The sequence below is a fragment of the Eubalaena glacialis genome, chromosome 6 (genome assembly GCF_028564815.1).
Source record: "Eubalaena glacialis isolate mEubGla1 chromosome 6, mEubGla1.1.hap2.+ XY, whole genome shotgun sequence".
Lineage (NCBI taxonomy): Eukaryota > Metazoa > Chordata > Mammalia > Artiodactyla > Balaenidae > Eubalaena > Eubalaena glacialis.
Window position 1 is genome coordinate 127,494,152 of NC_083721.1, and position 26,593 is coordinate 127,520,744.

A 26,593-nucleotide genomic window follows, 5' to 3' on the forward strand; every position below is an offset into this window, starting at 1 on the left:
CCATCTGAAAATGAAGACAATTCTGGTTATGTTCTGGTATACCTCTAGACTTATAAGTACTTTGCACGATTTTTGTGCAGATTAGCAATAATGTATACTGTATATATGTATGTAATAATAAAGTATCTAGTATGGCACCTACATCCATACTTTTTTAAAAAACAGAAACTTGCCCAAGTCACCTGGCTGGAATCTGACTCTGGGCTGAAATCTGACTGTCCAGAGCCCATGCTAAATCACCACCATGCTACTATAGCATACCTATACTGACCTATTAAAACAGCCTTATGTTACTCATACAGATTTAATCCCATTACGATGAACTGTATTTAGTTATACTGTAATTCAGTAAAACTATAAATACTCTAATAAGGTGGCCATTGGCTGGGGTGGGAAAATATTTCTGATTTAACAGAAGATTACTCACACACATTCAAGTCCTCTTACCATGTGGATATGCTATAGTTGTGGCACACGTTTTTGAGGTGGCAGCAGCTAGCATCATTCCCACAAAATCTGATGCTTCTTTTACAGACTCTTCTTCATTTTCCATCGTAGAAGCAATCTTATATTCCAGTAGTTTTTGCTTAATACTTTCATAAATAACAAAATGGATAACAGTCTCTGATATGCCAGCATATGAAGCAGACATGCCCCTATAAAATCCTCTAAGTCCATCTGTCTGATACACTTTACGGACACACTCAAAAGCGCCCATTCGCTTTTCCCCACGGTTCCTGAAAAGCAAAAGGGAAAAACCTTATTAACAAAAATAAAGTAGTATAGGTTTTTAAATAAAGTAAATAAAATATATAGAAATATGCCACTCTACTAAAGAATAACCCTCTTTAATTCATGAGGAAGTAAAATCAGAATTTTAAAACATTCATTTTAGATTTCCTATTCTTCTGTCCCAAATTTGTCATATTAGATAGGTAACATATAAGTAGTTTTACTGAATGCAAAATAACTACTTTGAATCTTCAGTTTCATTGAAGTCTGACTGTATGAATAAGCAACAAAATCCACTGTGACTGTGTTCAAACACACTGTGACTGCAGCTCAAAAACAGAACAAAATAAATAAAAACCCCTCACATTATATTAAAAGTAATTCTAAGTAAGCTGAGTCTTTCGCATTTAATAATATATAAGGGCTTCCCTGGTGGCGCAGTGGTTGAGAATCTGCCTGCCAATGCAGGGGACACGGGTTCGAGCCCTGGTCTGGGAAGATCCCACATGCCGCGGAGCAACTAGGCCCGTGAGCCACAACTACTGAGCCTGCGCGTCTGGAGCCTGTGCTCCGCAACAAGAGAGGCCGCGATAGTGAGAGGCCCGCGCACCGCGATGAAGAGTGGCCCCCGCTTGCTGCAACTAGAGAAAGCCCTCGCACAGAAACGAAGACCCAACACAGCCAAAAATAAAATAAATAAATAAATGAATGAATAAATAATTAAAAAAATATATATATATAAAAAGAATGACTGGGACTTCCCTGGTGGCACAGTGGTTAAGAATCCGCCTGCCAATGCAGGGCACACGGGTTTGATCCCTGGTCCGGGAAGATCCCACATGCCGAGGAGCAACTAAGCCCGTGCACCACAACTACTGAGCCTGTGCTCTAGAGCCCGCGAGCCACAACTACTGAGCCCGTGTGCCGCAACCACTGAAGCCCTCGCGCCTAGAGCCCGTGCTCCACAACAAGAGAAGCCACCGCAATGAGAAGCCTGCACACCGCAACAAAGAGTAGCCCCTGCTCACCGCAACTAGAGAAAGCCCGCACACTGCAACAAAGACCCAATACAGGGAAAAAAAAAAAAAAATATATATATATATATATATATGACTGAAACACCAATGATAATAGAATATCACAAAGCAAGGAGTATAATTAAGCTAATTTCTGTGTACCTGGGGGATTCTTCCAAGCCCACCCAGTTCTTCCCCAAAAGTGACTGGGTGACTTTAAATCAAATTTCCTACGATCCTTTGAAGGTAATGGCCATATCTTTCACCTCAGTAAATAGTGAATGAGGACTTCTACAGTTATCAAGTATTTATGAAGCATTGTGCCCAAGAAAACTTTCTTAGTGCTACTTAAGGGTGCAGCATCTACTCTTTTACAAGTATATAATTTTGAGTTTGTAAAAATATTTATTACCTTCAATTCATTATGAGTCCCCCAATAGAACTTTATCTGTAAGAAATGGGTTTAAATGCCACCCACGGGAAAAGAAATAGAAAACTTAACTATTTATAAATTATATACAACTGGATAACATAACAAAATAAAACCACAACTGAGACACCTACCTGATAACCTACAGATTCTTCCAATCTTATAAACTAATAATTGTCTTGAATCAATGACTATCCTCAACTAATGGTACTGAATAAATATTTCTTAGTTGAATGATCCATGCAACCAACTGTAATTAGTTTCTGCTATAAATCCTTTCTTACAAGGAAGTCAAGGGCTGTGAGTCCTCAAGGTCAATATGCAAACACATCAGCCCTGTTCTTGATCTGTGCTGTAAGGGAGCGTCCTCAAATCAACCTTTCACTACTACCCCAGCCCCATCCCATTTCCCCACCACTAAGCCTAGGAAATTGTGCTGGCTTGATTATTACTTTTTTCACTTACAACATTAAAGAGTTTTAATCCATGCTTTTCCGGGATCCCCTACAATCCACCCTATAGCATACTGAAGCATGCCCCTGGTAGTTTATCACAGTACAGTAGGGACTGGCATCTCACACTTTTTAACCTCTGGGTTGGCTTACCTACCATTACCTTTCAGATCTCTGGCTTTAGGAGATAAACTCTGAGTCTTGCTGCAACACTCAACTTAAGATTTCATTAAAAATTATTCTAGATGAAACAAGAATTAGACATTGCTTTTCAAGTCTCCAAATAGCATACAATTCTACATGACAGGACGTGGAAAACAGAGCTTTAAGCAGGCATAATTGTTAATGATTTCTTAGATCAGTTTTATTTATAATCTATGATATCTACACTAGACTTCCCAAACCCTAAAATATAAAAAACAGTGAAAATTGTTATACAGAGTCTACTCCAGACTGAAAGGCTAAACAGTTTCAAAACTATCAACGTGATTATTATTATTATAATACATCAGATAAGGTCATCTCTCTACTTAAAAGTGTTACTTTTTCCCTGTCCTCCATTCTGAAGGCCAACAGGAGTTGAGATGGCAGGACTCTAAGCCACACTGCTTCTAGCCTTCTCTCAGCTCCCAGAACACGTCAAAGGCCCTAAACTTAGGATATGTGAGATTTGCACTATTGCCTCTGGTTAAAAATGGGCTCAAAAAACCATCCCTTGACTATTCCATTTAAAGTTGGTCCCAACTGTTTCCTGGGATATCTCTAGAACCTACCAGTACCTGCTCATTATAGATGTATTGAATGAATGATCTTGCTGCTATAAAGTGGCTGGCAGTAACAGATGAAGTCCATGAATACACGAGAGCTAAATTCCACGCCAGAACGCTCTGGGTACAAGGTTCATGAGTTTGGGCAATGATCCTTAAAGACTCAGTCTAGACTCATTGATCATGTTGTTTATTTAGGTGTTAGGAGGCCGATTATAATCACACATGGAGTGAATGAAAGTATCACAGCTTGGGTTAGATTAATATGTCCTTTTTCTTTCTTCTTCCTTTACTGAAAAACACAATGCATAGTATACTTTCTTTCCTAGAAACTGTCATACTGTCAACTATTAATGTCACTTTTGCCTCTGATGGTACATCCAAGTTTCAAAACCAAACAAAAAAAACTGAACAAACGAAATCAGCAGCAAATGAGGGGAAAAAATGTTTAGATACCTGGCACTGAGATCTCACTGATACAAATTTATAGAAGAAATTTAGTTGAAGCCAACTTTAACAAATTTTGTTTTAATGAATTAACATACCTTGCATCAAGCTGTAACCGAGTCTTTATAAGCCAAATGGGGTTGGTTGCTGTGATTGCGGTAAAACCTAAACAAACATGTTTAAAATGAACTCTGGTAAAAATGAAGAACACACTATTAACTTCAAGATTTTTAAAACTATATAAATCTATATTAAAGAAAATATATAAATATTTAAGCTATCAACTGATGTATGCTTTACACTTTTATTTTACAAATCCATTCAACCATGAACATCTGTACTTTTTATTTCCAAATCAGTCTCAAATTCTGACCATAACTAAAAGATTCCTTTAAGAGCAAAATCTGATTATATATAAACTTCTCTTCCAACATATTCAGAATATGCTATGGGTGGCACTCTCTACTCTCTAAGCTAAATTCAGAAACCCATTTCTACAAAGAAACATAGAAATTTTGTGTATTCTAGGGCTTTTTAGCATGCAAACTCTACAATAGCTACTTGGGGTCCAACTAAATCACAAATCACTATGTTCAAAATGGAGTCTACATAAACGTCAGCATTTACCAATATCTGATCTTAAGTTGATTGTACAACAGAAAGAATTGTTGTTTGGCCTTGTGAATACTTTTTATAAGCACACAATTACTAACACTGTTAAAATAATGGTATCACAGAGATAAGGTTTCTGTTAGGGTTAATAGGACAGATCTATTTTTCATCCACTTAAAAACATATAAAAACTTAAAAGTTCAAAAAGTTACAAATCAGAACTTCCCTCTTACTTTTATAGACACTGAAGAGAGAAACTTAAGGTAGAAGGTAGTTCTATTTTACTTTAAAACTAAAGTACTATGTATTAACTATCAGTGCAGAAGGGTGGTCCCCTAAGATGGCTCATTCCAGGTAGTAAAGTAAGATCTCTGGAACAGTATGTTTCTAGGCTAGTGCATATCTTTTACTTGCTATCTTCCTAGTGTTATGGGAAAATAGCAGCACATGAAATGCAATCTTGATGATGGAAATTTATGAAGATTGCTTCATCTATACAAAACAGGATTTTCATATAATACTTGTGAACACTTAAGATCACTACACAAACTTGATAGAACTTACATAAACCTACATTTATTCATTTGGCCTTTAAATTCAGTGAAAACTTACATGCAGAAATGTCTAAGGATCTTAATTTTTAATACTTGCTATCAAATACTAGCGGGTCAAGCACATTATTTTTAGAAAGGTTTTGAAATATAACCAGCACATTTAATATTAGTAAAGTACTTTCAGGAACAAAAATGCTGTGGTACACTTAGGAGTAATTTGTCTTTTTAGTTAACATATAGTGGAGAACTAATCATAAACCTTTTTTCGCTTTCAGAGTTAGTATGGGTATATCTACAAAGGCAAAATAATTTTACTAAATTGTTTACAAAGTAGAATTTAGTCTCACAGGTTCTTTTCCCTTCTATAATGTCAGATAATTAGCTAACTCTAATTTTACTCCCTTAATCCACTATATTAATACTGCGGAAACAGCCAGATGTTTCACAACGAGATGCTCAAACTGACTCTATTATCAAGCAAAATAACTGAAATAAGTTTGGTTTAATAACTCCTTCAATAATTTTGTAATGGTTATATAGTCTCCATTTCTCAAGTGCTTTTAATAGTACATACATACATAATATAAAACTAGAAAGGGACCGACAATTTTGTAAGCATCAGCCAGCACTAAAATAATAAAAATTTAATGTGTTGGACAGGGTGTCAGGAAGATGTTTCAAATGAAAAGTTCTTTTCATGCATATATTCTTGATAAAAGGAAAGAGAAGAAAAATATGAAACCAGATCAGTTTAAATATTTTGTTTGGAAAAGATTTTTCTGGCATGTTGGCTTAACTGAGAATAAAGTTATGGAGTTCAATTTTTTTTTCTCTTGAACCCCATTCTTCTCAGTGAAAATGTCAAACTTAAGATATTCAAATTATATTCTAAAGCAAATGTGCACCTGACATCAGAATTCTGGTCATAAGCCTAATTTGATGATTCTTTATTTTACACTTAAATATGTGTATTAGCTAAATGTCTATACAGTAATATTAGGAGTTTATTAGTAAAAAGCTGCTTAGCAGCACAAACCAACAAAACACTGCATTACTCACAATGGTTTTTATTAATTATTATGTGGAAATTTTAGGAAAAAAACATTTGCTTTTTATTAAATTTTGAAAGCATAAAACTGGGAATGCTTATATCCAACTTTAAAAAAAAGCAGTCTGTCTAGGTAAAAATCTCATTCAATTTATTATACTTTACTTGAAAAGAAGATGAGCATCAAAGCTTTTTTTTTAAAAAAAATAAAAGTTCTATGTCTAAAAATATAAGCTTAGGACCCAAGCTTATTAACACTCTTCCAAGTCTCAAATTCCTCAATTAGAGGCTGAAAAAAACCCCATATGTGTAAACTTTAAAATATTACAATACATATTTATAAATGTTACTAGGAATAAAATTTTAAATACCCATAATGCTCTGTACATGTTAATAAACTAAACAGGAAGCAAACAACAGGTATTTCTCACTTAACTAAAATTCATTTCCAGACACAGATTGACCTATGGAACATGACACATTAAAATTTAGGTAAGTGAAAGAATGTCATCATCTTATATCTATACAGCTTGTGCTTACTACAGTTGGGGCTCAACTCTTCCAGTAACAAGCTAGTTCTTAATAAAGACACTAGCCTAACTGCTAGCAAACCATTAAGTTAGACAAAAGAATCAAGGCATAATCCACAGGTTTTTAGCTATTGGTCCTTTACCAGTTCTGGTCCTTGGGTTTTATGCTATTACATCCTCTTAACCAAAGACACTCTAATTATAAACTTATGGAGACAGTATTAGGCTAATTAAATCTAGAAAAATATAACCTATTAATTCAAAACATGAAACAAGCAGGAAGAAATAAAAATTTATTACTAGCTTAGAATTATATATGGTAAGGCAGTTTGAAGTTGACAAACAGTCAAAGTTAAACGTATCTTCCTACTCCTTTTAAGACAAAGATACTGGGGATGGTGCCCCTGAAATTTCCTATTACTTTTTATTTTGACATTTAAATTTTGTGACATTTTGATAATATATGCTATTTCATATTAATATTCTGAGCACCCCATTAAACATTAAAACTGATTTAGAAGTATATGAAGAATCTATTTGTAGGTTAAGAAGAATTAATGTTGCTGCTCCACAGTCAGTTAAAGCAAAATGGCAGTATACTGGCCATACTATTAGTAGTATAGTTAATAGTTTATTAGAAAGTTTAAAAAAAACTTTTAAAATGCAATTTTTAAAGTTTTGTTTCATCTAATATTCCATTTGATAATGTAAACCAATTAAAACCAGATTAACAGAAATCCTGGTTATAGTAAACTTGCTGAAAATGTCTATTTCATTAAGTGAGTGATACCTGTAGTATTGCATTTTCAGTACTTTTTATTTCAATTAACTTCTGTAAGAACAAAGCTCACCTAACCTTCTAAGAAAAATATATTAAAACTACTAAAAAAACCCAAAAAAACCTAATTAAAACTAAAACAAACAAGATCCCATATATTCTTGTCCCATATTTGGAAAGTAATGGTAGGTATTAAGATCAATGTTTTTGCAAGAAGGTAGAAAGCCAAGTATCAACAGATAAGAGAATAGAAAGCACTGTATTAGACTTTTAAAATACGTTATGCTAAGCGAAGAGAACTACTGTTTTTTTCTAAAAGCTGTCGGACGGCATGATACCATTTATAGCTATGTAAATCTTAAATACTGTTAAGGAATTCTTTGGAGGTCAAGGCTACTATGGCCAAGCTAACGACCCCAAGCTTTTAGTACACGATGACTGAAAAGTTACCCAATTCTTCCTTCTAGAAGGAATATTATAAAGGAATCAGAATTAAAGTTTTATAAAATACTCAGATAATGCACACACAAATTCAGGAAATAAAAATTCATTTCCCGCCTTCTATTAATTCCACAGCTATTATAAATTCCCAGGGTGTGTTTCTTATAACTAGAGGCTGCAAGAGATGCTCAGATCAGTACTCACGAGGTTTAAGTTAGTCCATATTTCTACAGGAAGTGACCTGCGGATGGGGAGCATGAGATGACACGATCTCACTCTTTTCTCGGGAGAAATGTACAGTAAATGCCTAAAATAGACACAGGCTTTTCTGTATCATAACAACAAGCAGTGACCTCATCAGAAACATGTGTACAAAATGAATCCCATTGGAAGGATTTGAGAAATATTTACTGTGAGATCTAACTTTTTGAAAATTTTAAGTTAAAAAAGAAAAAGAAAGGAATATAAGAATGGGCCATAATTTTTTTTAAAAAGTACCGAGTACTGAAAATTCTGCCATCTGTAGCAGTTTCAGAGTCCAAATACTTACCTAAAAGAAGATGAATTTTGCCTTAAAGAAAAAATGCTAACCTTGTCAAAGGGGAATCTAAGAAAATATTTAGAGGGGATTATCATATCCCATTTTCCTACCATTATCTACCATGCTCAGAGCTGAAATCACAATTTTCTATTCCTTAACAATCAGCCTACTTAGTAAATCTAAAAAAACAAAAACAGGGGAGTTCCCTGGTGGTCCAGTGGTTAGGACTCGACATATTCACTGCTGTGGGCCCGGGTTAAATCCTTGGTGGGGGAACTAAGATCCTGCAAGCTGCGCAGCACGGCCAAAAGAATTAGAATTAAAATAAATAAATAAATAAAACAAAAATAGAAAATTCAAGTAACTTCATTTTGTAACTATAATTTTTTAAAAAAATAAAGTATAGGTGGCTACAATAGTACCTTTCACCTTTTGCACTATGATCAGTAATATTGCACATCCATTTTTATGAAATATTTTGGATTATTTTGTATTCAGTTTCTTGTGCTCTACAAAATAAAAAACAGGAAGAATGTTTACATACAAACACACAAAACATCTAGCCATCCATTTGGCTAAATAAACTGCCATGGACAAATTATTTAAAAGAATATTTTATAATGCAAGACAAAATTTCTACTTTATGAGTAAAAATTTAACCTTTAATAAGTCAAATAGAAAATGTATCCTGAAAAATAACAGTGAATGCTATAAGCAAATAAAACCCACTAGGTATGTAGTAAATGTTAAACAATTACATTGTCGGTATTGAAAAAATTAAGCAATCACTGTGTGAATATATAATCCAATAAAAATCAGAATTCATTTCTTTTAAATCTGTACTGTTGTATAGAAAAGTATATACAACCCAGATAAAAACTTTTGAAAATTGGGAGTTACTATAAAGAAGAAATGCAATACTATTTTTTTTTGTATACACGCCTGTGTCCAGGTGTATACAGAGGGATATGCAAATTCATTTTAACAAAAACACACAGAAACTCTCAAGAAAATAAATACCCCCAATAGCTAAGATACATTTAGTCTGGCAAAGGTCATATGGGGAGGGGGTGGGGGGAAGGCAGGTAAAACAGAGTCACCATTACTTAATTTGATTAAATAGCCTTACAACTGGAAAAAAATTTTTCAATGTATGAAAATTCATAGCTCAAATTGAGAGGTTTACAAATTCTTATACTATTCCCTTGACATACTAAAACAAAAGAAAATAAGATGGCCTTTAAACAAACTGTCTTTTTAATTAAAAAGGTTTAGTATCTAAAACACTCAAGTTCATATTAATAAAATACAAAATGCAACTGAATTGAGAGGTTACTTGGAATAAAAACTATGTACAAGGTATGTTACTGAAGCTTAATGCATGTGCTATTTGATGTAGCAAAATCTTGCAGACACTATCATTAATGGTGTATTTTAGTGCATTTTTGATAATAAAGTGACAAGGTTAGCATTTTTTCTTGAATAGCCAGTTAAAAAACAAGTTTTCACATGACTGCCTCTAAGCACTTTGCACCCCCAATTCATATTTTGAAGACCTCTAAAAATTATCCTGAAGAAAAACCAATGCAGTCTGGTCTAGATTCTTACAAGAATGAAGGGAGCAAAAGGCTACCTTAACAAGTCTGCATGGGACCATTCAGTTTCACCAACCATGTAGCTATGTATAAAAACTGCAAAGCTAAATGTTATTGCTCATGAATAGTGCAAGGAAGCTCTGAAGGCATAGTTCTCAGAAAAATCTAACTGCAAACAAATGGAAGAAGTATTTTCAAATTACACAATAAGTGAATAGTGCAAGACTCTCTGAACAAGTATAAGACTATCAATTTACCAAAATTCAAGAAATTCAAGTTGGGAAATAGTATCAATGTATAAATAAAAACTGAAAACTATGAGTTAACATTTGTACACATTTGAGAAAAAAAGTACAAAATGACAATTCCACTGAAATTCTCTGCAATGTGATACAAATATAGTAATAAATTCTGATTAGATATTCCAATGGAAAAAGATGTTCCAGTGGGAATTAAGATATACTGAAACTCTAAATTTGTAATACTGAATATATAACTATCCTCAACTTAAAATAATTGCTTACCTACTTTCTTGGCATCAATTCTTTCAAAAAAGAAAGATTAACATTTCTTTACAATTTTCTGGGGTTAAGAAACAAAAACATGAACACTGGTAATCCAGAAATATATTCTTAAAGACCCTAATACAGTGGTTACGTAGTTTGAAATTAGCCACTAACTTTACACTCAAATTTGTGGAAGGAAAAATCATATCTAGTTGTATTCAACATCTGTAAAAGTATATTAAAAAATTTCTAGTTGTAACTAGATGATCTCTGTGGTATTAAAGAACTAATTCTCAAAACATAAACCTATGTAGAGCAACCCACTCATTACAAGAATAAGGTAATGGACATTCACATAAATTACCTAACTTGCCCAAGATCTCTCTTCATTGGTAAAGAGTATTTCACCACCTTGATCTTTAAAGCTTTACCTTCCAGCTTTAAAACTTCAATGAGTCAGTCAACAATTACTAAATATAAAAAGCCATGAAAATAATTTCTAAGGTACATGCTAGATTTATTATATGGCTATTGACCTTTCAGAAATTAGTATTTCAAACTTACTCTTAGTTCATTAAGTATGTGGTTGAAATTGATCCAATTTATTTCTAAACAGAAAATGGTTAACAGTTTAAGGCACTCATTATTAAGCATCTAATTGAAACTCAATATACTGATCAACAGTTGACAATAGTAGTTATAATTTGCTTTATAAAGCCACAGCATATTTTGGAACTGTGAGACACGGTTAAATATACAACAAATCTCAGAAAACTATAGAGAATTTTTCTAATGAGAACCAAAGGTCATGGCTTTGTCTAACATGCAGGGCAGCAAATGATTCCAGAACCACACTAGTCAAACCAATCTCCCAGTTTATCTTTAAGGCAGTGCAGAGGCCCAGGACTAGTTGTTTTAATTCAGAATCATACAGTCTCATCAATGATGATAGAAGAGTTCCTGGAAACATTTCTAGAGCAAGCATGTACACATATCTGGTATCTACATTTTGAGTGTTATCTTAGTGCAATTTATGTGGAATGATAAACATATTTTTCAATACATATGTTACAATAACTCTGAATTATCAATAATATCTCACAAAAATTTCAGCATTTGAGCACAGGACAAAATGAATACTTTACCAAGAACTGCCGGCACATTTCAGACAGAAGCCAAAACATGCAGCAAAAAGGGAAAAGGCACTAACAGAAATTGAGGAGAAAAGAGTAAATTACAGCTCTGTAACTTGTAAGTGTAATTATGGTTGGATTCTTAAAACTGTTAAAAGTGATCACTAAATATTCAGTGGACTACACAAGACAATGTAAATATTATATTACCTGCATGCTATCACAAACTCCTAAATACAAAAATGCCAATTGACAACAGATTTTACATATACCACCTAATCAAATTTATTGTATACTAATAAATGTAAAAATCATGTTTATAGATGCTAATCAATGAAAAGCACATTAACTGCCTTAACTTTACAAGGTTAAATTCATCAAAATTCAATATTAAGTCTCTAGGTGTCAGAAGATTTTTTGTTTTTTAATATCATATAGTCATACCTGCCATTGCAGCTGAAATCATGTGTACCTGGGTAGAATCAGGATCAAATAAACCATTCAACTTTTCCTTGCAGTTTGAATAAGCAGCAAAGTATATTGCTCTAAAATAAAGATTTAAATTTTGTCAATAAGCATGTTGCTTAATTCATAAGATTTAAAAGACATATAAATTGATCTTTATTATTCCAGAGTCCAGAAATCTAGAAACATAATGTCTTAGTTTTTATTTACATTCTCATGTAACATCACATACATATTTTTTCATGAAGACCATGAAGTACTTTTTGTATCAACTCATTAAAGATAAAGTATCCTCAGATAGTCCTACCCCAATAATTTGACAGCAACTAACGGAAAAAGTATAAGACTTTGGCAGGCCTATATAATGCTAATAAGGCTAAGTTAAATACACTTAAGTAAACGTGTTATGAGTACTTTATATTTTTTTGAAGAGAGGAAGGTAGAACTAACTCAAGTGATCAAAGTATATGTTAAACAATTCTGAGATACTGTGCTATATACCAATCTATACTACACAAAGAGTAGTTCACAGCACCCTTTAAAAAACAATTGCAAAAGAAATCAGTCCCATCAGGTCAGATCTTGTTTTCTAACATTTTTAAACATTGCATTAAATTTGTAAATATTTTCCCTGTTAACTTATTAACTGTGACTTCATGCATCTCAACTACCTCCTCACTGTTTAGCTTTCCAGGCATTGAGTTACTTGTTTGCTGTATCAAATATCCTACTATTGCCCAACAATCCTGATTATCTGTCCAATAAGGGAAAGAGTAAACAAGTAAAAATGGGGAGAGTATCACTGCTGTGCTTTTTTAATGTGCTTAAGAAAAAAAGGAAGTTAATATGACTGAAAATGAAACATTCTACTTCATGAAAAAGAAAAAAAAAAGGATACATTGAATGATACCAAATTAGCAAGGGGAATAAATAATGCATTACTAGAAATGAATAAGAAAAAAAAGCATCCTAATGAGAAAATGGGCAAGGAATATACATAGGTAATTCACAGAAGAGAGATAAAATGACAAATAATTACAAGAAGGAGGACATGAAAGCACCAAAATAAAACAAATGTGTATTTAAAAAAAAAAACAGCAAAAAATCATGGTTAGTCTATTTGGCAAGTATTAAAAGACATGGATAGTAGCCAACATTGGTAATATGTGGATAAAGAGCAACGAATTCACTATCTGAGAATAAAAAGATGGCATGCCTTTTCAGAAGGCAATTGAGCAATGTTCACTAAGTTTAAATGTTCATACGTCCTTTTATCCAGAAATTCTACTTTTCGGTAACTATCCTAAAGAAAAATATTTGCTTAAATACTCAAGGATAAAGGTACAGCTATGTTCACAAAACCATTGTTTTTAACAGCAAAAATCTGGAAATAAATCTAAAGGTTTATCAATAAGGGATCAGTCATACTATACAATTTTTAAAAGCTTCACTTATTTTCATGGAAAAAGCTTCAAAACAAATTTGGTGAAATATTTTTAATATGATTCAATTTATGTAAATAATAATAAGTCTACATATTATGCTTTTTATGTACATAAGCCAGAAAAATTAATGGAAGACTATAAACCAACTGCTTATCAATGGTGGTTATGTATGGGGAGGGAAGAGGAGTAACTGTGTGGAAAGGTGCACACGGTGAGAGGTGATGGGTTTAAGGTAATATATCAAGCTTTACACTACACTTTTTTTAGTCTTTACAATAAGAATGAAATTTTGGATCATTTTAAAAAAAGAAAGAGCCCATAAAAAGTTGAAACCCAATAAATAAGATATGGATCTACCACACTGCTTGAATACAGAGAGCTGGGTACACATTTTCACTCTGAATGTGAACTCTGCAGTGTTCTATCATGGAAGAAGTCAATCTAAGAAAAAAGAAATCATAGAAAAATGACAAAATTAATGTCTTAAGGCCTTCTTGGTTTCTTGAACTTGGTGCAAAAACTGCTTCACAATGATCTCACTAAGAGGTCCTCTGCACCTGCACACGGTGAAATCTGCCTATCCTTTTAGATGGCTACTGATACCCATTTGTTACACCACAGTGCTTTATCTTGATTTCTCTTCAGGATCCCCCCTCATGAAGCTTGAGACAAGAAAGACTGCCACAATTTGATTAACTTAAATGTATTTTTTTTACCTGGAAGGGGCCACCCCCACTAAATTGGGGCCTAATCCTCTAAACAGGGAACGAGGTCCTTCTTTTTCCAAGATCACCCTGAAAGAGAAAAATATTATTTAGAAAGAAATGTCCTTCAAAGTGTGGTACTTTATATAGCAAATGTAGAGTCTAAATCCCCCATGTTTGCACTATAATATGTTATAAATACTCTTTTGTCAGTGTTGCTCACTTATGAAAATCTGTTTTTCTTGACAAAGTATAAATTAATAAAGATTGATAACAGATTTAGCAGCAATAATAAAAAGAACTCCTTTCAGATTCTTTCCTGAAAGTTTTCAAGACATAATTATCAATATAGATTTCTACATTTATTTTCATATGATCATGCTACTCTTATCTTCAATCTCCTCCATTTTACTACCTTTACCAGCAAATTCAATTCCCAATTAGAAATGTAGTTCCCTCCTAGTATTTGAGGTCCTTTCCTTGATATTGGACAACTCCCTCATACTGCAGCATTATCTTATCCAACCATTCCAGTGAAATGCCATGGCAAAATTTATCACCCTAACATCCTTTAGGGTACTAAAATGGTTAGTCTGCTACTATTTCTTCCTCTACTTAGTTAACATTTACTATATTGAATAGGTACTGCATAAAGACTAAACAGAATAAGGAGACAGAAAAGAGGGTAAGGCCCCTGCCACTGAGAAGTTTGCTATCCAGTCGTGGAAAAAAGAATTATATTGAAATAAATAATTTGACAGACCATATCAATAAGCAAATACTATACAAGCTAGATATATATGCCCAGTAGGAAAAGGAACAGAGGCATGTCCAAGTCATGGAAGGCTTTCTGAAGGTGAGTTATTAAATAAAGTTTTGGAATAAGAAACAAAGATTGAGGAAGAGTAGGTATTTTAATTCAGACTTAACAGACTGGGCCAGTGGTTCTGAAGCACCTATATACTTAAGAATGATCTCTTGAAAGGCAGCTGAGCAGAATGGTTAATTAAGGGCCTGAACTGTGGGGCCTGACTTCCCAATATAAAGAGCTCAATTTTGGTAAGTAATGACTTTTCTCTTATCCTTATTTTCATCAGCAGTAAATAGAGAAAAACAGTACTTTTGTGGGAAGGGGGCAGGTAGGGTGGTGGTTACTATAAGGAATAAATAAGTTAATTTAAAAAAACAGCTTAAGACTTCCCTGGTGGCGCAGTGGTTAAGACTCCGCCTGCCAATGCAGGCGACGTGGGTTTGAGCTCTGGTCCGGGAAGATCCCACATGCCGCGGAGCAACTAAGCCTGTGGGCCACAACTACTGAGCCTGCGCTCTAGAGCCCACAAGCCACAACTACTGAGCCCAAGTGCTGCAACTACTGAAGCCCATGTGCCTAAAGCCCATGCTCCACAACAAGCCATCGCAATGAGAAGCCTGCGCACCGCAACGAAGAGTAGCCCCCGCTTGTCCCAACTAGAGAAAGCCTGCGCGCAGCAACGAAGACCCAACGCAGCCAAAAATAAATAAATTAAAAAAAAAAAAAAGAGCTTAGAAGAGTACCTGGCTCACAGTAAGCACTTGATAACTCTTACTATTATCATTATTACTGGAGCATTTGTTCAAAATGCAAATTTCTTAGATCCCACCCTCAAAGTATTCTTGATTCAATAGCTACAGGACAGTGCCCAGCAATCTACATTTTTACCACGCCACCAGATGACTGACACAGGTGATACAGAAGCACTTAAAAAAAAAAAAAGAAAGAAAGAAATTTTATTTATTTATTTGGCTGTGCCAGGTGTTAGTTGCGGCACACAGGATCTTCACTGTGGCATGCATGTGGGATCTAGTTCCCTGACCAGGGATCGAACCCAGGCCCCCTGCATTGGGAGCGCAGAGGACCACCAGGGAAGTCCCTAGAAGCACTTTTGATAAAACTAGATTAGACAGAAGCAGAATTAAGAATGACAAATTGTAGAGCACATTTTGAAAATTTCCGTGTTTGCTAGCCCTTTCTGTGTTAATAATCCCTTTGAGAAGTAAAGGAAGGTAAGTGTACTTTAAAAAAAACATACACATTTGCAAACACTCACAATTTTGCATACAATTTCACCTAATTTACAGACCTCTTGAAGCTCATCCAAGAGCCCCTAAGAAATTGACAGAGCCTGGGGGGAATTCCCAAAGTTCCTGGTTAAGAAGCCATGAAACACTTCATAGCCACTAGGATGGCTATAATCAGAAAGACAGATGGAGTAAAACAAAGGTTGGTGAGGAATTTTATTTTATACTTTATTTTATTTTTTGGCAAGGAACTGGAAATCTCATTCATTGGTGGTGGGAATGTAAAATGATGTATCCGCTTTGGAAAACAGTTTGGCAGTTCCCTAAAGTGTTAAATATAAAGTTACCATACAACCCAGCAATTCCACTCTTAGTATATCCCCCAGAAAAATAAAACATGTGTTCCTATAACGGCATTACTCATAACACCCCAAAAGGGGAGACAATGCAAATGTTCATCAACCAATGGGTGGATAAATAAAATGTGGTACGCACCTATACAATGGAATATTTGGCAATAAAAAGATATTTGTTACAACATAGATGAACCTTGAAAACATACTAAATGAAAGAAACCAGTAAAAGACCACATACTATATAATTTCATTTATGTAAAATGTCCTGAATATGCAAATCTATAATGAAAGAAAGTAGATTAGTAGTTGTTGCCTAGGGCTAGGGGGAGAGGAAGAGGAGAAAACAGGAGTGACTGCTAACAGGAAAGGGCTTCTTTTTGTGGTGGTGATGAATAGGTTCTAAATTTAGAGTGTGGCACTGGTTTGAACAACTCTGTGAATATACTAAAAACAACTGAATTGTACACTTTAAATGGGTGAATTTTATGGTATGTAAATTATCTCTCAATAGAGATGTTGGGAAATTAAAAATCAAAGGAAGAAACCATGAAACAGACTGATTAGGACAGAGCCCCAGAGTAGGGAAAAAATGGGAATAAGAGTCAAGAGACTTTAAGGCAAGAGAATGCAGAGTCGGAAGCCATCTGGATACCGATGACAGGTGAAACATTAAACTGACTCTTAAATGAGAAATCAAAACAGAGCCCAGAGGGATTCCTACAGTTCCTCTGAGGAAAGTCAGAGAAGGCAAAACCACTGAAAAATAGAATAAAAAAAATATAGTATTGTCACAAAGGTCAAAGGAAGAATTTTAAGAAGAGGAGCGTTACATTCGGTAATAACTGTCAAAATCATGATATTAAAATACTCTATTATTAAGCAGATAGAAGTATATATCTACAACAATGGCATTTTAATCCCAAATTGTTAACAATTTTATTCTACCTACTCATGTACTTAAGTAAATATGAAAAAAGAGTGATGAAATCTTTTGGTAGTGAAAAACACACAGTATGAGTTTACTTGCTACTACAAAATAAACACTACTGAACTAAGCTCAAATAGATTATGTCCCAACTGAGCTGATAAGACAGACACACAAGGCATTCAGTTACATATCTAAGTTTAAACATATAAAACTCAATTTCAATAGTTTTGAAATTTCAAATCTAATTTGTAACATAATGAAGTATGGTAAAATGTAAAAACACATCTTTTTCAAACCATTAAGAAATGCCGAACACTGAAGTACATTTTAAAATCAGTAGAACTCTGCTTTAAATCTTAGTTATATTTAGGTTATATAAAAATCAGACTGACATTAATTGGATGTACTTACTTGTGTGAGCACTTTGAAAATTAAAAATACACATAAAGAGTTAGCATTTAACATGATCACATTTCAAAAATAAATGAATTTATTTAAACAAAACAAAATACCTATAATGTCTTGAGAAAATAAATCCACTGGATAAATGTAGAAAAATACTCCAAATACACATGATTTGGAAATAATATTACATTTTATATTATCCAACTTTACTGTTCCTCTCCATTAGGGATTATTGTTTCTACTGAATTTATGGGAGTAATTCTGTCATTAAGTTTGTAAAAACCTTTTTAAATATGGCAGAATATAAATAAACAAACATGGGCATCATTAAGGTAAAGCCGACAAAAAAATTCATGAATACTGTGCTCTCACTTTAGACAATGGAGAGGTCCAGGAGACACTACTCGATTGACACTGGCTCCAGCCATGGTGTTCAGCTGAACTTCAGAGATATAAAGTGTCACAGAAGATGACTGCAGCCGTGTTTTTACAACTTCCAGTGGACATGTCAGAATAGCTCCCACCGTACCACCACATCTACAAAAAAATGCAAAGAACAAAACTTATCTACTTAATTCACAAATTAGTACACATGCGCAGAGCTGTGAAACAAATGAACAACTGGGGCTTTGTGAAGGTACTAAAATTTACGATTTTGGTTTTAGAAGACTAAATAATTTTTTAAATGTTTCACTTATTTGACTGTATACAAACACCTTTAGTAGTTAAAAGTAACTGAGCTTAGGGCTTCCCTGGTGGCGCAGTGGTTGAGTCTGCCTGCTAATGCAGGGGACACGGGTTCGAGCCCTGGTCTGGGAAGATCCCACATGCCGCGGAGCAACTAGGCCCGTGAGCCACAACTACTGAGCCTGCGCGTCTGGAGCCTGTGCTCCGCAACAAAAGAGGCCACGATAGTGAGAGGCCCACGCACCGCGATGAAGAGTGGCCCCCGCTTGCCGCAACTAGAGAAAGCCCTAGCACAGAAACAAAGACCCAACATAGCAATCAATCAATCAATCAATAAATCTTTAAAAAAAAAAAAAAAAAGTAACTGAGCTTAATATCTACCTAGCAAGAATAATTAGCTGAAGATTCCAAACAGTGGGTGTTACTACTGAAATTTACTGTTACATCACATCATAGTTTTAAACACTGTTCTAGGGCTTTATTTGGTACTCCTTGCCCAGATATTACTTGTGTTGAAACCTAGACCATTATTTGAAGTATATCCTATTTCTCAAACTTCTATCTTATCTTTCAAAATTCAAGAAATGGTCTTGAGAGCAATACGAAATAAACCACTGATGGATAATCATACATGTCCCCTTATTTTAAATATCCAAATACTCAGAGACATTTTACCTACAAACAAATACGGAATTTGAGTCTCAAAATCTGTATGTTAGGCCCACCATGTGGGAATCTGTGCAAAGTAGGTAGGCTTAGCTAGAAGAATCCAATTTAAATATAAGGACTGATCACCAAAACAACAAAATAAAAGCTCTTAAATGATATTATTTAAACTTTTTAAAGGTATATAAGAGACAGGTTGAGTAATTATTCTTTTTAAATGCAAGACTGGAAAATAATTTTCTCTTAAAGCATTAATAGCTACTCAATGGAGCTCTGAGAACTGTTTTCTAACCAGAGGAAAATCACTCAAGAGACCTCTTACTGCATTGAAAGAGAAAAGCAGACTGAGTCAGAAGTAACCTGGACCTCCAAAACAGGCATTAGAGCAAGAAGAAAAACAGCCCACCACAGAAAGATACTAAACAATTCTACGTCTAGAATTTTAAAAATGTGTATATACAAAAGATATAATAAAAGGAAAGCAGGCATGAAAACAATACCATTCCAAAAAAAGTTAAGACAAGAAATCATTAACAAGAGTATTTCATATTAATTTAACAGTACATGCCATCAAGAAAATAAAATTGAAACAAACTTTATACAAAAGTGAAAAATTAACACAACAAATGAAAAACAGAGAACATCCACATGTAAAATAAAACTTGATTCTTACCTCATATCATATTTTAAAAAGTAACTCAAAATGGACTATACAAAACTTCTAGAAGGAAACATTTGGAGAAAAATCTTTTTGACTTTGGGTTAGGCACACATTTCTTAGATTGAACAACAAGAAGCAAACGCATGAATCATAAAAGAAAAAAACTGATAAACTGGACTTCACCAAAGTTTAAAAATTCCACACTCTGGAAGAAACTGTTAAGAAAATGAAAAAACAAACCACAGTCTGAGAGAACTATTTGCAAAACACTTATCTTGTAAATGCTTATATTCAGAAACAAAACTCAAAAATAAAAACAACTAAAAAAAGATGAACAGATACTTCACCAAAGATATATGGATACAAATAAACACAGAAAGATTTTTCAGAATCATTTTTCATCAGGAAAATGCAAATTAAAACCTCAATGAGGTACACTGCACATCTACTAATGGATAAAATTAAGAAGATTGACAATAAGAAGTGTTGATACAGAGCAACTAGAAACCTCAAACACTGCTGGTGGGAATGCAAAATGGTAGATTTTTTTTGGGGGGGGGGCCACACTGTGTGGCTTGCAGGATCTTAGTTCCCCAACCAGGGACTGAACCCCGGCCCAGCAGTGAAACTGCAGAGTCCTAACCACTAGAACACCAGGGAATTCCCACAAAATGGTAGATTTTGGAGAAAAAAAAAAGGTACAGTTTGAAAAAAAGTCTGGTGGTTTCTTACAAAGTTAAACATATTACTGCCGTACAACCCTGCAATCCCACTCCTAAGGTGTTGACCTGGGAAAAAATCAACACATACAGGAATACTTTAGAGATATTGTAGATTCAGTTCCAGACCATCCCAATACAGTGACTACCACAATAAACTGAGTCACATGAATTTTTTGGTTTTTTAGTGCATATGAAAGTTATGTTTACACTATACTGTAGTATATTAAGTGTGCAATAATAGCATTATGTCTAAAAAAAGTACGTCTTAATTTTTTAAAATGCTGATCAAACTTGTAAGTTTTTGCTTTGAAAAAACAGATGAGTTTCTTTTTTAAATTTTTATTGACATATAGTTGATTTACAATGTTAATTTTTACTGTACAGCAAAGTGATTCAGTCATACATATATATTTACATTCTTTTTCATATTCTTTTCCATTATGGTTTATCACAGGATATTGAATACAGTTCCCTGTACTATAAGAGTAGGACCTGGTTGTTTATCCATTCTATATATAATAGCAAATTTATAAGCTTTTGCACAGCGAAGGAAACCATAAACAAAACGAAAAAACAACCTACAGATATGGGAGAAAATATTTGCACATGATGCAACTGACAAGGTATTAATTTCCAAAATGTACAAATAGCTCATACAACTCAATATCAAAAAAAAAAAACTAATCAAAAAATGGGCAGAAGACCTAAATAGACATTTCTCCAAAGAAGACATACAGAGGGCCAACAGGCACATGGAAAGAAGCTCAACATCACTACTTACTAGAGAAATGCAAATCAAAATTACCATGAGGTATCACCTTACACCAGTCAGAATGTCTATCATCAAAAAGTCTACAAATAATACATGCTGGAGAGGGTGTGGAGAAAAGGGAACCCTCCTACATTGTTGGTGGGAATGTAAATTGGTGCAGCCACTATGGAGAACAGTATGGAGATTCCTCAAAAAACTAAAAATAGAGTTACCATATGATCTAGCAATCCCACTCTTGGGCATGTATCTGGAGAAAACTCTAATTCAAAAAGATACATGCACCCAATGTTCATAGCAGCACTATTTACAATAGCTAAGACATGGAAGCAACCTAAACGTCCATAAACAGATGAAAGGATAAAGAAGATGTGGTATTATATACACAATGGAATGTTACTCAGCCATGAAAAGAAATGAAATAATGCCATTTGCAGCAACACTGGATGGACCTAGAGATTATCACACTAAGTGAAGGGAGACAGAAAGACAAATATATGATATCACTTCTATGTGGAATCTAAAAAAAATGCTACAAATGAACTTACAAACAAACTTATGGTTACCAAAGGGGAAAGGGAGAGTGAGGGGTAAATTAGAGTTTGGGATTAGCAGATACAAACCAGTATATATAAAATAAACAACAAGGTCCTACTGTACAGCACAGGGAACTATATTCAGTATCTTGTAATAAACTATAATGGGAAAGAATCTGAAAAGGATATATATAAAAATAACTGAATCACTTTGCCGAACACCAGAAACTAATACAACAATGTAAATCAACTATACTTCAATTTTAAAAAAAAGAGAGAAAAGCATACAATTTATTTAATGTAAGTTTTATGTGGAAAACTTTATAAGAAAACGAAGACCCTAAGAAGTGGCTAGAACTGAGCATTTTTATGCTAGGTTTGATGAAGAATGGAAAATCGTGGGAAAATGTGATAGGACAGAAAAAGGGTATGAGCAAAGAAATAAAAATGCTGTTGGGAAAATGGCTCTGATAGACTTGCTCAACACAGGGTTGCCACAAACCCTTAATTTGTTAAAAAAAAAAAAAAAAAAAGGCATTATCTTCAAAATACAATAAAGCAAAGTGCAATAAAACGTGCTATGCCTGTATATGTCCACACAAAGACCTGTCCATGAACGTTTACAGCAGCTTTATTCCTAATAGCCAAAAACTGGAAACAACCAAAATGTCCATCAACTGATGAAGGACAAACAGACTGTGGTCTATTCATACAATGGATTACTGCTCTGTAATAAAAAAGCAGCAACCTGGATGAATCTCAAAAACATTATGCTAACTGAAAAAAACGGCACAAAACGCTTTCATTTTATAACATTTTCATTTTTATGACATTCTGTAAAAGGCAAAACTAGAACAGAAGTAAGATCAGTGGTCACCAAGAGGCAGCTGAGGTGGGAATAACTGACTGCAAAGGGCATGGAGAAATTCCTGGGATAACAAATGTCCTATGTTTTGATTATAGTATAAGCATACATCATTTTATTGTGCCTCACAAGTATCGCGTTTTTTAATAAATTGAAGGTCTGTGGCAACGCTGTGTTGTTAGATGATGGTTAGCATTTTTTAGCAATCAAGTATCAATACATTTGGGTTTTTTTTTTTTTTTTTTATTGGCAGCGCCTCGCGGCTTGTGGGATCTTAGTTCTCCAACCAGGGATCAAACCCATGCCCCCTGCAGTGGAAGCGCAGAGTTCTAACCACTGGACAGCCAGGGAATTCCCAGCAATCAAGTACATTTGATCCTTGAATAACTTGGGGGTTAGGGGTGCCGATCCTCTGCACAGTCAAAAATCCACGTATAACTATATAGTCAGCGCTCCTGTATCCGTGGTTCCACATTTGTGGATTCAACCAACCATGGGTTGTGTAGTCCTACAGTGTGCATTTACTGAAAAAAATCTGCCTATAAGTGAACCTGTGCAGTTCAAACCCGTGTTGTTCAAGGATCATCTGTATTTTTATATAAATTTATTTATTTACTTATTTATTTTTGGCTGCGTTGCATCTTTGTTGCTGCGTGGGGGCTTTCTCTAGTTGCGGCGAGCGGGGGCTACTCTTCGTTGTGGTGTGCGGGCTTCTCATTGTGGTAGCTTCTCTTATTACGGAGCACGGGCTCTAGGCACGCGGGCTTCAGAAGTTGTGGTGCTCGGGCTCAGTAGTTGTGGCTCGCGGGCTCTAAAGCGCAGGCTCAGTAGTTGTGGTGCACGGGCTTAGTTGCTTTGCGGCACATGGGATCTTCCCGGACCAGGGATAGAACCTGTCTCCCCTGCATTGGCAGGCGGATTCTTAACCACTGCGCCACCAGGGAAGTCCCCGGGTCATCTGTATTTTTAAATTAAGGTATATACGTTGTTTTTTTTAGACATAATGCTATTGAACACTTAATAGACTACAGTATAGTATAAGCAAACCTTTATATGTACTGGGAAACCAAAAAATTAGTATTTCTCAAAAATTCCACTTATGACTTTAAATAGGAAATTAAAAAATTTAATCCCCCAAAAGAAAAGATCAAAACCATGATTATATTTTCAGAAATCAAGCATCAATTAGACAAACACTAGGGCCATAAAAAATTTGAAACAAAATTAAGTAAGCCAAGGGAGACTTCTACACTCAATGAATAAGAAACTGATATTTTTAAACAGCTATGAAATAGGCTTAAAAACCTAATTATATATAAGGCCCAAGGAGAATCTTAAAAACAGAAGCCATAGTTTATTTATGTTAATTGTTGAGGCTAAGTAGTAAGAGATATGAATCATCACAGTATATATTTTAGTATATACTGCAGAACTCAAGAGAGCCTACATGGTAGACCACACTGTATTCACACTATAGTAGTGATTTATTTATAGTAACTCATATTTGTTTTTAATTCAAATTTGCCTAGCTTTTTGAAAGCTGTTTAATATATTTACTTTGTAAGCTTATTGAACATAAAACCCAATAAGACCCCAAATTTGTAATAAACATGCAAAATTTATATTCTGTAAAACCTAAAGAATATGTCCTTGGTTTTCACAATGAACATGAATTACTTCCATAATTAAAATAAATAAAAACAAGCAAAAAGCAAAGTTAGCACATTCACAGGAATGACTACCTATATCATACTCAGTCATTCCTGGTTCCGAGAGAATAAACACATTACACAAAGAAAACAACCAACCAACCTACCAGGGAAGAACAGTATCTATGCCTCACAGGCTTGTTGTAAGGATAATATATGATACATGATATAACCCATGATGTGACACATAGAAAGTACTCAATAAGCATTAGCTACTGAAGTTGTCAGCATCTATTACTGATTATAGCAACTAAATTTTTTAACAGAACTATTACAAATACTTTATGGCAGACCACAGACATATATACTATGATTCCTAAAAAAACCACTTCAATAAATAAAATACATGACGATCTAAACTATATAGAGCTGCGGGGGGAGGGTGGTGTAAGTGGGTGTACACACAAGCACTTACACTGTCCTGAAGCAGTTTTACATTATAAAATGCCATAGGTATGTAGTACAGGAGTGACACTCCAGTGTTTCTCATGCTGCTTTTATCTCAGTCATTTTAAAGTAATTATTTTGTACACTGAAATCATCATAATTGATGTGGAGAACAAAACTACTGCTGTCAATAAACATTTAAAAATCTCTATGTATGAAAGCAGGATTAACTACATTAGATTTATCTCTTCAGCATGTCAAAAATCTCACTGTCTAAAGGAAAATGCCACAAGGACAAGGAGAGGAGAAATTAACACGATTTCAAGCAATGAAGCAAATGGGAAGGATTAACTGCCTTGGCAAAGAGGAAGAAAGGCTTGAAGAAGGAAACACCAAAGAGAAGCAAACAGTTTTGCCCTGCTGAACCCCTTACAACAGGCCTAATGACTAAGGGCACCAAGTACTCAAGATGGAGGTAAGGCTAAGAATTAAAACAGAAGGACTGGCTGACAGGTAATGTAGCAAAGCTAGCATACCCAGGTGGTATTCTCTTCCTCCCCGCCATGGGTAAAACTGTATTCCAGGGCAGAAGTCTAATTTTCTGAAGAACATGAACTCAAACTGTGAGCTCAGGTTTAACGGGCACAGTGGATGCAAAAAACCCACATCAAGTTACAACACTGCAATATTTCATAATACTGGAGACAAAGATCTCGTGAATTTCTAGAAAGAACAAAAGGTCGCATACACAGGAAAAGTCATAATAGCATCACATTACTCAACAACTGCAGAAGATTACTTATTCTAGAATTCCATGCCAAACCTAACTATTAAACAGATAAAATAAGAAGTTCCCGCTGGTAAGGAGACATGTGGGAAGGGAGCAGGGACACGTTGGTTTTTATTGTCTTTCAGCAACTTTTTAAAAAACTAAACGTATACATTTATTTTTAAATAAATGTTTAATCATAATTTTAGCAGTAAGTATCCTTTAAAAACAGCATGGGTTTTTAACTGGAGAATGTGGTTGATGTTTCTGGGACCCAATGGACTCCATGAAAAAATGATGCATTTGCGCCAGTGTCTTTGACTCAGAACTCCAAAATAAATCCAGAATCTTGACCACCTCTCGCCATTTCCACCCTGGTCTAAGCCACGATATTTTGTCGAGGTTACTGGAGTAACCTCCTAATTAGTGTCTCTCTTTTTCTACCCTTACCCCACTCCCTCCGATGTATCTTCAATACATAACAGTGACTGTATTAAAATCTTGTCAGATCAAGTCACTCCTCTGCTCAAAACTTTCCAAAGACTTCCTATGTCATTCAGAATAAAAGCCAAAGTCCTCACAATGGCCTACAAGATCTAACACAATCTGATCTTCCCTGATTCCTCCTGATCTCATCTACTATCCACCTTCTCACTCACTCTGTTCCAACCATACTGGCCTCTGCTCTAATTCTAATTATTAGAGTTTAACACACCAAGCATGCTCCTGTGGTATTACTGGAGGCTAACAATCATCAGTTGGAAGGGAGATCAAAGGATAAAGAGGCTTTCTGATATCCGACTATCCTCAAGTCTCACTGGTTCTACATTCTAAACTTCCTCTTATATTTCCCCTCACCATCCCCACTGCAAGTGCCTT

At 34.6% G+C, this 26,593-nt stretch overlaps 1 protein-coding gene across 1 annotated transcript in view; it reads right to left on the reverse strand.

The window, feature by feature from the left end:
- SLC25A36 (solute carrier family 25 member 36) overlaps positions 1-26,593 on the reverse strand; it is a 41,432-nt gene that overhangs the window by 5,465 nt on the left and 9,374 nt on the right. Inside the window, exons 2-6 of the mRNA XM_061194597.1 lie at positions 18,316-18,480; positions 14,209-14,286; positions 12,027-12,127; positions 3,943-4,009; positions 448-737 (exon numbers count right to left, since the gene is read on the reverse strand). Of these exons, the coding sequence (XP_061050580.1) occupies positions 448-737; positions 3,943-4,009; positions 12,027-12,127; positions 14,209-14,286; positions 18,316-18,480 (701 nt within the window). The remainder of the gene's footprint in view (positions 1-447; positions 738-3,942; positions 4,010-12,026; positions 12,128-14,208; positions 14,287-18,315; positions 18,481-26,593) is intronic.